At 42.8% G+C, this 15,889-nt stretch overlaps 1 protein-coding gene across 2 annotated transcripts in view; it reads left to right on the top strand.

Moving 5' to 3' along the window:
- The window catches only part of CCDC85C (coiled-coil domain containing 85C), a 112,437-nt gene that overhangs the window by 66,192 nt on the left and 30,356 nt on the right, over positions 1-15,889 (top strand). For both annotated transcript variants that reach the window (XM_059473572.1, XM_059473571.1), the window contains exon 2: positions 2,987-3,063. In XM_059473572.1, the coding sequence (XP_059329555.1) occupies positions 2,987-3,063 (77 nt within the window). The remainder of the gene's footprint in view (positions 1-2,986; positions 3,064-15,889) is intronic.

The raw sequence follows: 15,889 nt of genomic DNA, 5'->3' as shown, positions 1-15,889 counted from the left end.
TCACTGATAAGAGAAAGGTCAGAGGCAGAAAAATGTTGGGAATGTATTTCTTGATATAACATGGGTGAGACCTAGCCTGGAGTTTCACTGCTTAGCCTGGCAGTGTTATTGGCTGCTGCTGTGAGAGTTATGGGCTTTTTTAGAACTGAGATCAAGATGCAAATGGTTCATCTGGCACCTGCCTCAACACAGGCAGGTCCAGAAGATGGAGCTGATTCCTCTCTGAGGGCATAGCAAAGACTGGGATGGCTCTGAGCACTCATTTGGGGTTTTTTTCTATTTTTTCCCTGTGTATATTTTATGTTTTCATAGGGTGTTTTCTGGCTGAGGTCAGACATCAAGCATGGTTTGGGTTTGAACAGTGGTGTCTGAAGAATTCTAGCAGTTCTCAGGTCAGGCTTTCAGAGCCAGTGGTGGGCATTGGTTCCCAAGAATGCAGGGCTTGCCTGCCCGAGGAATATCCTTTTTTTTGGTAAGGGGTATGAAACCACAGAGAGGCAATAATTCTCTATTTCCTTTTCTTTGGCAGTCATGCCCTATTCTTTTCATCAGCCAGACAGTCAGTCCTGGTAGCATTCAGAGCCTGAACATGGCAGCTTTTGCATCACCATTCATCCTCTTAACCTAAATTCCTTGTAGCTGCTGGCACAATGAGGGTACTGGCGGAGCTGGAATGCAGGTGGGAAGGACACCTTATCTGACCAGATCTGCCAGTGGAAGCTGTTGTATTCAGCACACAGCCAGTAGTCTCTGGTTGTCTTCAGACAGAGCTGGAGACTGGTTTTGGAGCTGTTTAGCCAAATGGGTATTGTTGTACTGATATTAGGGGTAAGTTAACAAAGTGGGATGGCCTGGGGCACAGAGGAGGTCAGACCAAAGAATCCATGGTCCTCCTGGCTTTGACAATCTCAAACTCCCCTTGCACCCTGCTGGAGGACAGGTTCATTACTGATTCAGCAGGTCCTTCAAGCTGATCCTGAAATCTTGCTGCATTCAGCACCAATCTGCAGCAGCATTCTGCTCACCACCCTTAGCTGTGCACGGGTAATGCTGTGGTGCACGAGGCCTTCGCAGGAAAGTGCTTTAGATTGATTCTGTAACTGCTTGGTTTGCTCTCTCCTCTGACCTGGAGACTCCCCCATGTTGGGGTGGTTGTTGGGCTGAGTTTGTGCTCCCTGCAGCTCAAGCTGGTGTTGCTGTGAACGTTGCCACCACTTAAGCTGTTCACTGAACTTACATAGCTCCCTACAGTGTCTTCTTAACCTTTCTCATGAGGACTTGTTTGGATTTCCTGGGTTTGAACAAAGCATAATCCAGTCAGAAAACTGAGCATTTTTCCTCTGAGAGTGTGCTTTAGATGGGCACTTGACTCAGATCCATCCTGCTGTTCCTTTGTGTGCTTTGGCACTGGTCTGTTGGCACTTCTTTGAGCATATTCCAGTTTATCCCTTGAGTGGCCAAGGCAGTGTCAGTGATTAGCTGTGGCTCCCCTGCTGGCCCTTCTGCTGAGGGGCCAGAGGAGCATTCAGCCTTAGAGCTGAGAGCCTTTGGCAGCCACAGAGACAGAGAGGAGCTGTTCAGCACAGAGCCAGCCCAAACCTCACCCCTGTGCCTGCTGAGTGTTCCTGTGCCAGAGCTATAGCCAGAGGTGCCTGCTTTCCATGGGGGGCTGATCCCAAAATGTGCTGGTGCCACAGCAGCCCAAACCTCACCCCTGTGCCTGCTGAGTGTTCCTGTGCCAGAGCTATAGCCAGAGGTGCCTGCTTTCCATGGAGAGCTATCCCAAAAGGTGCTGGGGCCACAGCAGCACACCCCACTCAGCACCTGGTTCCTTGTCCATTCATGCTCAGCAGGAAGTCCTGGGGTGGGGCAGTGGCTTCTGCAGTCACACCATAATAAATGAGATGAGGGAAGTTGTAATTTTGCACTTTTTAGAGCCCCTTTAGCAGTGTGGAAAATGTTTGGAGTTTTTAATATATTTATGTTTCAAATCTTTCTCCTGCTGTGGCAGCTAATGGCCTCTGCTACTCAAATTACAAGTGGAGGAGAAATTTTGCAAAGATCCAGTTGTAGTGGGGGAACTCATCAAGCTGTAATGAGACTGGAGAAAAGCTTGTCCCGGTGTCCTTTATTTTCTTCCCTGTGAAATTTTCAGATGTGTTTCTTCTAGGCATGGTTCAAAACAAGAGCCAGATGCTTTGGAGAGCAGTCAGCCACCCACAGAGCTCTCCAGTGACTTATCCTCTGTGCCAGGCCACCCTGTCTGGTGCTGCTGCAGTGCTAAACTGGCCATTGCATTCCTTCAGGTTGAATATTACCATTTTATGTGAGGGTATTCCCTGTTTTATTGTCCTGGTGTTTTTCTGGTTAGTGTCACATGCTTCCACTGGAAAAAACAGATGTCCTGGGCAGGCACTTGTTGTGTGTGTCAGGCTGTGTGCATGCTGCAGCTCTGTGGCCCTGCTGAATACACTTCTCTCCCTTTTACAGCACTGGGAGCTGTGGCACTGACCTCCTCTTAGAGCTGTGCCAACAGCTTGGTTTTGTGAGTTTCTCAGTTGTTTTTTGAAAGAAAAAGGCACGTGTCTGGAGGGGTTGTTTATTCAAACCTAAAAGAAAACATCTTGTTCTGCTGTGGAGTATTTTGGTGCAGTGTAGATGAATGGGAATAGCTTTCAAAACTAGGAAATTACTTTTATGAAAATACAAAACACAGGGTTTCAACTTCACTTTCCTTCTCTATCACCCACCTCTCAAACTGGTATTGATGCAGATCCACAGAAGATATTGCTGTTGCTGAATCTCAACATTTTAATGAAAAAAACCTTTGATGGAGTCCCCCATCACCCTACACACATAGGGTTTCATTCATCAAGTCATTCCCAAACTTGCCTTTTACAGAGTAGGAAAACATGTTGCTTCTGACACAAAACTTGCCTGTACCACAAGAAACTTAAATGTGTTTTTTTTTTCTCTTTTCCTAAAGATTCATCTTCCAACTATATCAGGCAACTTGAAACAAAAGTGAAGCTCCTGGAGGATGACAACAAGCTCCTTTCCCAGGTAGGTTTTATTGCCTAATAGATACTAGTGTGCCCCAGTTCTCCTGTTTCCGTATGGTTGTGTCTGACTGCCCATGTTGATGCACACTGGCTTTTGGTAAACATCCTGTGCAGGAAGAACACAATTCATAGATAGAATTGTGTGATCCTTTTGTTGAAGTTAAAAAATAGATAGAATTTGGTCTCCTTTTGTTAAAATTAAAAAAATATAGGGAAAAAAAGTGAATCCTCTGTGAGTGTCTGTGTGTGTTTCAGAGATGCATTAATGCCTCCCTGCAGAGCTCCTTGACCCACCTCTGCTCCTGGGGATGCCATGAGAGTCCAGCTTTGCCTGTCCTTGCTGTAGGATTTTGCCTTCCTTGCCCATTTACATTGACTTTTATCTTGTTGAAAGAGGAGACTGTTGTCAAAGGACAGCCTTGGGAATAGTTGTGTGTGGTGCAGGCTCCCAGCTTTTATTTGAGATCTTACTTAAATCTGAACAGACTCTCTAAAGGGGCACTTTTTGCTTGCATCTCCCTTTCAAAGTCTACTCCACGTGCCACTGTGCTTTTGATCACTCATGCTGCTTACCTGTCTTTATATAGCAATGTCAAGCAGTGAGAAGAAAACAGCCATTCTGCCTGGGATGTCCTCTGGATCCCCTGTGAAACACAGCAGTTGGTGTAAACAGGGGCAGCTCTGCTGCATTTAATAAGGCACTGTCTATTTAAACCATTGGAAAAATGATCCTTTTTTTACCTGTTCTTTGCATCCTTTCACTGCTTTTATGTTCTACCTTCCTGTGATTTGTAAAGATTTTTTCCCTATACTTTGCTTCTTATTTCAAGCACTATGTTTCACAGTAATTTTGTTCCAGATTCTTCCCAATTATAAGGGCTGGAAGTAGAAAAGCCCTGGTAATATTTTTTTTAAATGCCTTTTTTCCAGTTGTGCTGTTCTTTGCATTTCACCAAATCAGAGAATAGATTGTTCCAGGTCACATTTTTAAAACATTCTCATTTAAAATAAACTCACAAAAATAATAGAGAGCTCTATGTGTACTGAAATTTTAATAACATCGTTTTGTCAATTTTTTTTTTAAATGCATATTTTTACCTGACTCTGAGCTTTTTTTAAAGATTACTCCTTTCTCCCAGCATACTTGTTGGCATTACTAGCCATGAAAAAAAACTCAGAGGGCACCAAAGGGTTAAACCCCAAAGGGTGCTCTACTCACCAGCTTTGTAGTTGCTTCATGTATTAATTGATTGCTAGTTTGATTTTAAGTCCCCCTGTCTTTCTCCCAAACTGTGACTGAGCTGGTGTCTGGTGGCTTTAATTGGAGCTATTGACAGGCAGATGGATGTGCATGGGTTCAGGGATGGGCTCAGTGTGCCCTTGGCCTGGCTTTGTCCTGCCACAGCCAAGCACTTTACTCTGTCACATCTGCCTTGGGAGGTCAGGAAGAAGTTGGTAACTAATGGTGAACATGAACAGGGTCTGCATAGCTGCATGGGCTTGTTGCTTTGGGAGGATGAAACCCAGTTAATTTTGGGTTGTGCAGGGCTGCTTGAGGCTCATCAGCCCTTCACCTTCATGCTGCCCTGGGTGTGAGGGCTGTGCCTTTTCCTCCACTGTCCTCAGGTGTCATCACCTTTTGGGCTGTATTATTACAAATATTTGAATCCAGGAGGGTGGGAAATTACCTTAAAATAGCTCTGTGTTCTGGAGAAGGCCAGTCACATCCTCAGTGGCAGCAGGCACTGATGCCAGCCTGGCCTGGCTCTGATGTGCTGTGCAGCTCCTGTGTGATGTTTGAATGGCTCTCCAGAAACACCAGGACCCAACTTGATTTAGATTACATTCAGGAAATAACTTTCTTTTATTATAAGCAGGGACTTAGTTGTCCTTAGGGCAACAGGACTGTTGAAGCTGCCATGGGCTGGCTGAACTCCCTGGGAATACTGAGCTGCATCACCTCCAGCCTGTCATGCTACACACCCACATCTGGATTTTTTTCTCTTTTAATGAGAAAGATTAGAAAAATCTGTATAGACACAGGCTCACATGCATATGTACATACAGTTCCCAGCACTTTCCCAGAAAGCATAATCCACTTACTGTGTTTTTACTTGCTTTGTCTGACTGGGAAGTGTTTGGCTGTTACCATGTGGATTTTGGGATAAGACTCTACTCAGAAAGGATCCTGGCAAACTTTCTCCTGTTTTCAAAGTTGCCAGGTGATCCTGGCTGTTTGAACTCTGCAGTGCCAAACTGGCTTGTCAACACCAAAGTCACATTTCAGCTCTGCTTGGCTTTCTCCCTGGGAGTATTGACTTTGCAATAATATTTGCAGCCTGGTGTCAAGAAGTTCTATCACCAGTGTGCTGAGGGGTGATGAAACCTGACGTCCTAAGTAACAAACAGTGCCTGTGCATTAAGGGATTAACAAATCAGGGGTGGTTATGGAAGTCTTCCTGGCTTCCTTCCAACTGCTAAACATAGAGCTGAAATAGTGCTTCATCCAGAGAAACCTGAGAAGGCTGGTGCTGCAAAGGATATTTGCAAGCTTTATGGATGGATTTATATTCCAGTGGCCAGTGACACAATACCATTTTGCTGGCTGCTGCATCCTCAGTGAGATTTGTTGCTTTATCTTCTCCAGCATCTCTGGAGTGAAGGTGTGCTGAGAGGTGGTGCCTTTGTAGCCCCTTCTGGAATCCAGATGTTGCAGGGGATCTCAAGCTTGCACTTTTTCTCCTGCTTCCCACATATCCTTTCCCTAGAAGCACTTTAGAAGAAAGCCCCAGTGGGACAGGCAAAAGCTCCCCAGCCCATGCCTGGCAGCTGCTCTGCACTGTACATGTCACCTGCAGCACAGGTGTGCTGGGGTTCACACTTCTGTTTTTCCAGTGACTTGTTTGAACAGGTTAATGAAGAGAGCTTTTCTTATTTTTAGAGATCAAGAAATACCATCTCACAAGCCACACTCCAGTGGGAGGAAAGCAAAGGGAGATAAGGGTATTGCTATAATAGCCATATATGTGGGGTTTTTTTGTTGTTGTTTTGACTTTGGTTTTCTAGGGAAGGGTATGATCTGTATTTCCAGTTGGAAAATGATATGCTTCTGACATTGCTAACCCATCAGTATTCATCACTCTCTCCATTTTCTTTTCTCTGAGGAGAAATAACTCCTGTTTTTAGTTTTTTTGACACAGTTTATGCTGTGATGCTTTGTTGGTGTGACCATGTCAGCTAGAAGGTCATGCTCTTGGCTGGCATCACTGTGCTGGCAAAGTCTCTGGCAGCAATTCTGGCAACCCACAACTTTTGTTGCCCTGGTTTATATTGTCTGGGGAGAGGTTGTAGCAAATGCCACTACCAGAAAAGGCCACTCAGTCCTGCTCTCCAGTGCTGGTAGGTGTCTGTGGTGTGGCCACAGTGGCAAAGACCCCACAAAGCCTGGTGGGGATGGTGTGAACCTTTCTCACAGGTGCAGCTGGGTTCTGGAAGTTTTAGTTGTGCAGTGTGAAGAAGATCAATGAAATCTCTGAGAAATGTTGGGTGTTGGTTTCAGAGAGCTTCACGGGCATCACTTCTGTAGCCTCACATTCTCCAGGGAAGACTTGCACTGAGCTCTGCTGTGTGCATGGATTTGGTCTGTGCAACATCACGTGGGTAAAGTCCTGATATTCCTCTGTGTCATTGAGGGAAGTGCCCAGAAGATCTGATGTTAACCTTTCTTTAGTGGTGTCTGGTTGCCCAGGCAAGGGTGCCTTCCATATTGCTAAGATACAATCCCTGAGGTGGGAGACCATATTTGCTTTCCATTCCTCTGAGCTAAAAGTGTCCAAGCACAAAATAAACCCCTTAAGCTACTTCATGCTGCCCCTTGAACAAACTGGATTTTTTAATTTCACACTTTCCCCTTAGGTTAGAGAGACCTGTATTTACAACATTTGGGAGCTCCAAAGGTCAGTTCTGGGTAGTTTCATAACTAGTGCACACATTATAGGGGTAATAAGGGTAACAAACTTCTGGCCATTCTTTCACATTATTTTGCATTTTCAGCTCATTCTGTACACATGCAAAGGTTGAGCACTTTTAGCTAAAACTGGAGTTTATAGGCTGTGTGGACTTATCACTTTTCTCTCTTTTTGTAACCAAGTACTGTGCACCATGGGCTGGCTGTCAGGGCTCCTTTTGGTTTGTAGTCTCTGCTGAGCTGTGTCTACCTTTTCCCTTGATAGCAGGAATGCCAGAGGCATTTTTCTATTCAGGCATGCTCAGGGCACATTACACATCTTTGTTTCAAAAAGCCCAGCTTTAAAGAAATCAGATGCATTGGGCAGGTGATGCTCTAAGTAACTGGACATTTGGCAATGAAGTCCTGGTGCCTCTTTCACAGGTTCCCTGGTGCAGAGCAGAAACAAAAAATTCTTCTCTAGGGAGTGACAGCCCTTGAGATTTATGAGTATTTAATTAAAATTGCCAAATAGACTTCAGTAGCAGCACTTGACAGCAGTGAAGTGGCTGAGATTTAGAGTTTCCTTGGAAGATCTTTAGAGCATCCCTACAAGTTCTTGAAAACTGTTCTTAGTCTCACTTTTAAGAAATTGCATGCTTTCCCTGAATTAAAAAGCTGCAGCTAAATGAGTCAATAAAATATTAACTAATTTAATAGTAGGAATGGTAGATATTATTAACTCATTAGATAGGAGGCAATGCCTGAAAACTGCTATTGAAACAGGGCTGAGGTGTTTGAGCAAGGAACTTCCATGGTCACAGCATCTGCAGCTGCCACAATTCTTGGGCAAATGGGATCTTGGCACAACCATGCACTCAGCAGGCAGTTTCCAGCACATCCTTCTGAAAATAAGGGGGAAAAGGAGCCTGACAATCATTAGCACTGCAAAGAACAAAGATGTAAATGCCATTCAGTGGAGAGAAATGCCATTCTGATTTCTTCCCAAGGAGGAGAAAAAGAAATTGCTCACAATGTGCTGGCTGGCTTCAGCGGAGTCAGAGTGCAATTTCCCCCTTATTTTATTATCAGCCACTTCTGTGCCAAGTCTGCCATTAACAGTGCCTGCTTGCAGAGTTGCCTCTGGCTCTCAGAGGTGCTGTAAGGTCTCAGCATTGGGGCCTCTCTGTGAATTGGCTCTGGAGGTTTGTCTGAGGCCATGGCTTGTGCCAGGAGCACTGCACACGCTCACCACGACAGGAACAAAATTACAAACCTGTCTGATTTCCCCAAAGCCTGCCTATTGTTTGTGCGTGAGGAGGATAAGTATAATTGCTTTAATTTAAGGCCTCACAAGGGAAATAGAATTTTTTTTGGTAATATAGAGCAACTCAGACATGAAAGTTTTCCAGGCAGTTGGTCTCCATTTAAATTCAGAATACTGAAGGGGATTTGCCCTCAGTTACTCTATTACCATTTTTAGACAGTGTTTCAATGTTTAGTTGCATATTAATTTTAAGTAATGAAAAAGGAGATTCATATTTGGGGTCACATCCAAATATTCCTTTCAAGTCAACGGTGAGAATTCCTACAGGACTCCATGCATTTTGGAGTACAACTCTTGAAGAAAGATTTTCAGAGACCTTCTCTCTTGAGACCAAAACTTTGATATAGTTTTGAGAGAACACTGCATTGCTTACATGTGCAAATGCAAAATATGATAACAGAACCCCTCAAATGTTGCTTCCTTAGTTGTGGAAGCAGAATCTTAATAAAAAAATCCAACATAGGATGCAAAGCCAATCAATATCTATTGTCATTATATTGCAAATGTTCATATTGTTGTTCCCTTATTGCAAGTGTTTCACACCTCCTTGGTGTTTCTTGTAGGCATCTCCTCAGAGCACTGGCTCTTCCTTCTTGTCACAGCAGCCAACTGACTCCAGTTCCCCTCAACCAACCAACCCACTCTTTTATAGCACTCTTCTTCTTATTGGTTACAGCTGGGGCCTGTTAAAGTCAGGCCTGCTCCTAATCTTTAATAATTAGCCCAGCTGCAACTTCTTAGGGGTAAGATTACATTCTATTTTCTTATATTCTATCCCCCTACAAATGTCCAAGTGTGTTCCATTTCACTTCTTCTATGAATTGCAATAACAAGACTGATCTGACCAATTTGCTATCCAATAAGCTGACTTGAGATGTAAGTAACAATATGTACTTGTTGAAATGTTTTTCTTCCCCAGATAAGAAATGTAAACTTTTATAGAAGCAGTTCAAAATACCTTCAAGCCCTCTAAGATAGTGGAGTTCCTTCAGTTTACTTTGGACATGAGAGACTTGAGCTGCTCCCTACCAAAATAATTATTCTCTAAATAAATACTTAGAAGTGCATTTATATACTTCTAAAGTACATGATCAGTGACAGAAATGAGCTTTTGCAACTTGCAATGAAATCTGGCTGCTGTGTCTTCTGGGGGTTGTCACCTGTGGCATCCAGGGATTTTATGAGAATGTAAAGAGAGTTCCCTAAAAACCTAGGAAATATAATTCAAAAGATCTGGCTTCAGAAGTCAACTAACAGATAGAAAGAGACATGCTGGGTTAATTCACTCTTACAAATTTGAGACCATCATATAATTTCTTGCAACTTCAAATTTTGGAAGGGCTGGAGCTGAATTTCAGTGTCTGAGTGTGTGTGAGAGAGATGCACACATGCAAAGCTCTGTCATGCCCCATTTGTTTCTGTTGTGGGTAAGCAAGAACATTGGGTTTAATGAGGCTCAGTTTAACCTCCAGCTGTGAAATACAGGATTAGTCATATCCTGTGCTTAACCAGCTTTGTAATAATTTCACTAAATTCCACTTTTTATCTCTGTATGAGGACAGGGCCAGGGAAAAAGCTCTTAATTGCAGTTAGATCAGGCTATGAAGAAGCAGCTTTTTGTGTCTTTGATACATGTGGAGAAGTTCAAAGTACACAGAGTCTCAGTGATCCGTCCATCTGAGAAGTACTGAAAAATGTCTTGAGGGGAAACTATGCAATAACTGCAGGGGCTTTAAAACAGATTTTTACAATGAGTAAAATGCCAAATTCAAGCCCAGATCAAGAAAGATTGAGAGTCTGACATCTGAAGACTACTTGGGCAACAATGGGAAGGATGTTAATCGTTCATTGCTTTGAGAACAAAAAAGCCTCTTTACTCAAAACTGCAAGTTTATGACAAGACTTTCAGTTTTGTTTTTTCTTGAAGCCAACAATGCAAATCGAAATCTTTATAAGAGACTTTTAAAGAATATTCAGATTATCTCAAAAAAATTGAGACTGGCTGTAATTGATTCTCCCTGGCTGCTTGAGTTCTGGTTCAGCAAAGAGCTTGGAACATCTGAGTGGTCCTCCAGAGGGGAGGCACTTGGCTGCCCAGCATGAGCTGAATCCTGAAAGGGACCTTTGCTGCTTTATCAGCAGAGGTTCAGGTCTTTATTTATCTTATTCCCAGCTCTGTTGTTTCATGGGATGTGGGGATTGCCCCGAGGGCAGCCCAGCAGCGGTGCTGTGGTGTGATTTTGGAGGAGGGACTGGTTCCCTGTAGCCTCCTTGCCTGGAGTGCAGCTGACAGGAGAAAATGAAAGGTGACTCTGGGGGATAGTCCAGAGCTGTGCTTGACCCTACATCCATATCAACATCTGCTTCCCTGGAGGGGCTGGGGCAGCATTCTGTAGTTTCTCTGCTGGCACCCCAGTAAAGATGCTGATTTTGGTTCTAATGAGCCATGATGGGCTCTATTAATCTGTGACTCTGAAACTCCAGCCCTGCAAGCCACAGACCAGACTTGGGCTGCACCAAATGCCAGTGGCTGTAGCTCCATTTGGCTTTGTTAACTACTGAGCTGCATTTCTGTTTGGGTTATAGGCTGTGATACTTGGATCTCTCAGTTGTGCCAGCTCATATATCCTCCTGAGCAAAGCTTGCCAGTTGTGTGATTATAATTATATACTGCAATTTGGTTTGAACTGATTATTTGAGTCTCCTGTGAGTTATGGGCTTGATCTTTCTCTGCAGATCTCAAACAAGAGGACAAAAATGCAGACATCCTTGAATATTAGCAGTGTACTTAAGTTCCCTACCTCAGTTGCTACAGAGAATGGAGAAGTTTGAAACCTGCACTGCTTTTATATCCTGTACCCCACTGAGATGCTAATAAAACTCTTTTTCCAAGAGTGATTTTACATGGTAGAATCTGCTAATCTACTGTCTCCTGCCTTTCCCAAAGTTGTTAGCTGCCCCAACAACAGAGAATTCCAGCTGTCACCAATGCAGCCAGGTGAAATCTGGTTGCCCCTCTGGTTTTGTGAACACGGATCATGATGTGAGGGGGAAGTCAGAGCCTAGGCAGAAATGGGGATCCTCACCCCTGTGTTACATTTGTGAATGGCCAAGATCCAGCCATGGCACAATGCCCAAATGCATTTCCAATTCTACATGGACTACTAAAAATGGATTTACTGATGGAGCTGGCTGAGGCTGTGCTTGTGACGTCCTGGCTGAATACTGAAGAGGGAATCAGGAGAGTGGGTGTTTGACAGACCCTTATCCCCTAAAGCCTTTGTCACCAGTTCAAGTGATCCCCAGATGTGTTACATGTACAACAGGGATATGAACCAGTGTGAAGGAATTTAATCTCTCCTGTTACAGAAAACTCATATTATTGCATGACATGGAAGATGTTAAATAGTTTTAATCTCATCCTTTAATTTTTTTTCCCTATTTGCAGAGTTCTTTCAAAATCAAAACTGTTGATTTTTTTATTGCACTCTCATGTGTGTGATTTCCAGCTTACCTGATAAATGCTGCTGAAGCTAATGGGACTCTTCACATATACTTAAAGTCAGATATGTGCTATGCTGAGCTTATTTTTGCCTGAATATGTCTTGTAGTGATAACTGCAATTACTGAACCTTAATTCAATTATTTGCTAGCTTCACACAGTGAAATTGCCCATCCCTCAGATTCCTGGTGCGTGAGACACTAAAACATGGACTAATGAGATAAGGGGGAAATGTTTGTGCAGGGGTGTGTGGCAGGGGATGCTCTCTGGGGCACGAGGCTGCCTGACAGGGCCAATCCCTCCTGGTGCTGAGGAGCAGTGCCCATTGCCCTAATGCCCCTGTGGGAGCTGGGCAAGGCAGGTGCTTTGCACCACCTGTGTGTTATTTGAGATGTGTTTCTGCTTTGCTTTAGCTCAGTAAAACATCACTGATGTACTGTGATAGCTGGGCCTGCCTTGGGCCAGCTCCTTGTTACAGGGTGTCACCATGATGTTTTCTCTTCACATCTCTTCGCCAGGATTCTTCTCCTGAGAAGCTGAGAAAAGCTCAGAAAAGAAATGTAAACAATAATTATCTAATTGCTTGGAATGTGGCCTGGAGTTTGCTCACCAACAGGTGCATCTTTGATTGGTTCCATGTGAATTGTTTTTAATTAAGGACCAGTCCCAGTCCAGCTGTGTCGGACTCTCTGGTCAGTCACGGGTTTTTGTCATCATTCTTGTCTAGCCTTCTGATGGCTCTTTTCTCTATAGTTTAGTATAGTTTTAGTATATAATTTATATAATATAATATAACATAACATAACATAATGCAATACAATGCAATACAATATAATATAATACCATATAATAAAATAATAAATCAGCCTTCTAAGAACTTGGAGTCAGATTCTCATCTCTCACCCCATCCTGGGGACCCTCACAACACCACAACAACAGGGCTGTGTGCTCTGATAGTGCCTTTGCCCTATGCAGGTGTGCTCAAGTGTGGTAGCTGAGAAGAAGAGTAAGGTGGTCAAGCTTTACCAACTGTTTGGGGGGATCACCATGCTCTGAATCTGGATAGTCAGGTATTAGTGTTTGTGCAGATGGGTTCTGCAAGGCTTCATTCATGAATATAGGGAAAAGGGTTGAAGTTCAGGTAATGATGTTATCTTGCCAAGTAAGACAATATTGACACCTGCATATAAGACCTTTGGTCACCTATGGCACAGTTATGAGTTTTTTTCAAGATAATAAAATAACTTTTTTTCTGTTAGGTTTCCACTTGTATAATGTTCTTCTGTTCTCTTCTAGCTGGCTGAGTGCAACAGCTTCCCAAGGAATTTCAGTAAGGCAGAGAGAGCTAATGCATCCACAAGCAGCTTTTTGGAACTGGGGGGCTGCCTTTTAGTGCTGCTGCTGATTGTTTAGGGCTCTGATTGCTCATTCTTTCACTTGCTAATGTTGGTGATTTCCATTTTTTAATCATCTGAATGTATTAAATATGCCACTAATTTATTTTTATTTCTGCCCTGTACCTGTGCAAGAGACATTGGTTAGTGATATCTGTGTTTTGGCCAAGTTCAAATCAATGCCATTTGCCTATGTGAAGAAAAGCGTGCACTTTCAGCTAAATTGCTACAGGAAATAACAGAAAAAGGTCTTGAGCTAAATCTTCCATTTAATTACTCAGTTGCAAACAATGGGTTGTTGAGTGTCAAAATTGAGGCAGTTTCAATTACTGGAACAATTATGGTTTAGAGTGTTGTTGCTGGTAGGTTAAGAATTTATATTACAGTGACAGACAAGTAATCCAGGTAATGGGCAGTGCAAGAGTCCATAAAGATGAAGGCAGCCTGACACTGAAATAAAACCTTCTCCATTTTTTTTCCTCTTCACAAACGTATATAATCAAAAGCCAAGGTCTCAACAGAGTTTTCCATCTAACATCCAAGATTTATGGATGAAACTAAAATCTGAAGTAAGAGCAATTTTTTTTAAATATTGGCTTTTTTTTTCCCCATATAGAGAATTACCCAAATCATAAACCAAGATCCTTATGGGCATACATGGTCAGGGTGTGATGCCCTTGCCCTATAGCTGAGGACCAAGTTCACTCTGATGTTTAAATGATGGCTGAAGGAAATCCTGTGCTTTGTGAAAGGGAAGTTAGCCACTGAAAAATGGAAATTGTTTGTCTGTCACAGTGCTGGGTGATGGTGTGGCATAACGATTTGTCCAAAGAAAATCTTCTGAACTAGTGTCAATAATGGCATGTTCTCTTGTCAATGTTGAGTTCCTTGCAGTATTCCTTTCCATCTATTTGCATTTCATGCTGTTACATAATTTCTTCTAAAGTTGTGTTGAAAGCAGATACAATATTAATACATTTAATGGTGTGGTGTGTAATCTGCTGTCTCCTGAGCTTAGTGCAAGTGGGTCTGCATTGTGGGAAAATGAGGCTGATTATTATAAACCCTTGGAAATGACAGTCCTTTGGGAAGTCTGCTGTCTGTGACTCATGTATGCTTGATTCTCTGTGTTCTGGACACATTTTGCCATCCCTTTATACTCCCCAGAGGTAAATAAAAAGGGGCTCAGGGCCTTCAATTTGGTGCTTTGTTGTGTGTTTTTAAAAATCACTTGTGAACCAAGAGAGAAAGTTTTCACGGTGCAGGGGGTTAGAAATGAGTTCCAAAGGGGTGGGGAGAGCTGTGGTGCTCAGGTGCCTGCAGGCTGTCCCTCCTTGCCCCTGCCTGCAGCTGGAGGATGCTCTTGGTCTCCAGCAGCTCTTTATCACTTCTGCCAAGGCTCCAGGGGTGCTCAGGCACTGGATGCCAATGTTTAGACACCCAGATTGCTCCCCAATGACCCCACAGCCCATGGGGAGAAGGGAAGCTGTGACCCTTTGTGAAGGCTTTAATATTTCCACAGGGCACAGGGTCAAACTGATCATTTATGATTAAATACTTCTTAAAATCTGTCTTCAGCCTTCATCTGTTAGAATTTATGTGAAGGGAGAAAAAAGTGTTTTCAATTAAAGGCTACTTATGTAACAACCCTGTTTTGAATGCTAATTCATGAATTACTGGGAGCTGACAGTGCTGCTTTTTAATTTTCCATGGTCACTTCAGAACATAATTCTAACTGAAATAATTTTTTGCTAATCTCTCATAAATACTGAGAACTTTCTGTCAAGTAAATTTCCGTCTTTCTGTATTTAATTTATGTTAAGAACAGTCCATTTTGTTGCATCAAAGAATTTCAGAATGAAATATTTGTCTTCTTTTTTCTCCCTTCTAGCAGAAGTAACACTGAAGGGTAGCAGAAAAGATAATTTGTCTGACTTGTCTCTAAGTTTTCAACACTTTATCTTCACAGTTGGTCCAACACGGCCACAGCACTGATCTGACTTTACTGGACAGAAACGAAGAGGAAAATAAATGTTGCTTTGTAGCACTTTGACCTTAAAATACCACAAACACCATCCATCTTCTTGTGTTATTTGTGTTATTTTTCAATTGAATCACTCAGCACAGCAGGTCAAAAAGTCAGAGGCCACCATTTCTTCTCTTTGCTAGCAGGATGGAAAGCTTTGATAGGAACAAGTGTTTGCTGTTTCTTCATTGTTTTGTTTTGCCTTTTTTTTTTTTAATGTAATTTCAGTCTTTGGTAAGTACCAAGACTTTAATTTCTATCTCAAGCATTTAAAATTATACATTATTTGTTATGGAAAATATCCCTTTCCACCCACCAAATTGCTTGTTTTCTACACAGAAAAAAAGTTGGTTTTGCAGTTATTTATACTAAAAAACTTGGTTTGGTGACCCTACACTTTTCTCACTGGTAGGAATAGACCAAACTCCCTTCCCTGGTGGGAGGGACAGGCCTGTGTCCATTTGTTTCATAACAGGCTGGCAAAGTCTTGGGCTTTGGTCCAGTGGCATCTTCTGGGTCATTGTGAAGTCCTGCCCAGTTGAAAAATTTATCCATAAATGTTTTGTCATATTTTGTGAGTGCTGAGGAGTGATTGTGTTGGAATGCTGGCAGTGGGGTGTCAGTGCTGGCAG

Source organism: Ammospiza nelsoni, chromosome 6 (assembly GCF_027579445.1).
Source record: "Ammospiza nelsoni isolate bAmmNel1 chromosome 6, bAmmNel1.pri, whole genome shotgun sequence".
NCBI classification, from domain to species: Eukaryota; Metazoa; Chordata; class Aves; order Passeriformes; family Passerellidae; genus Ammospiza; species Ammospiza nelsoni.
Note: the sequence above shows the minus strand (reverse complement) of the source record. Positions and strands in the feature narration are given on the sequence as shown.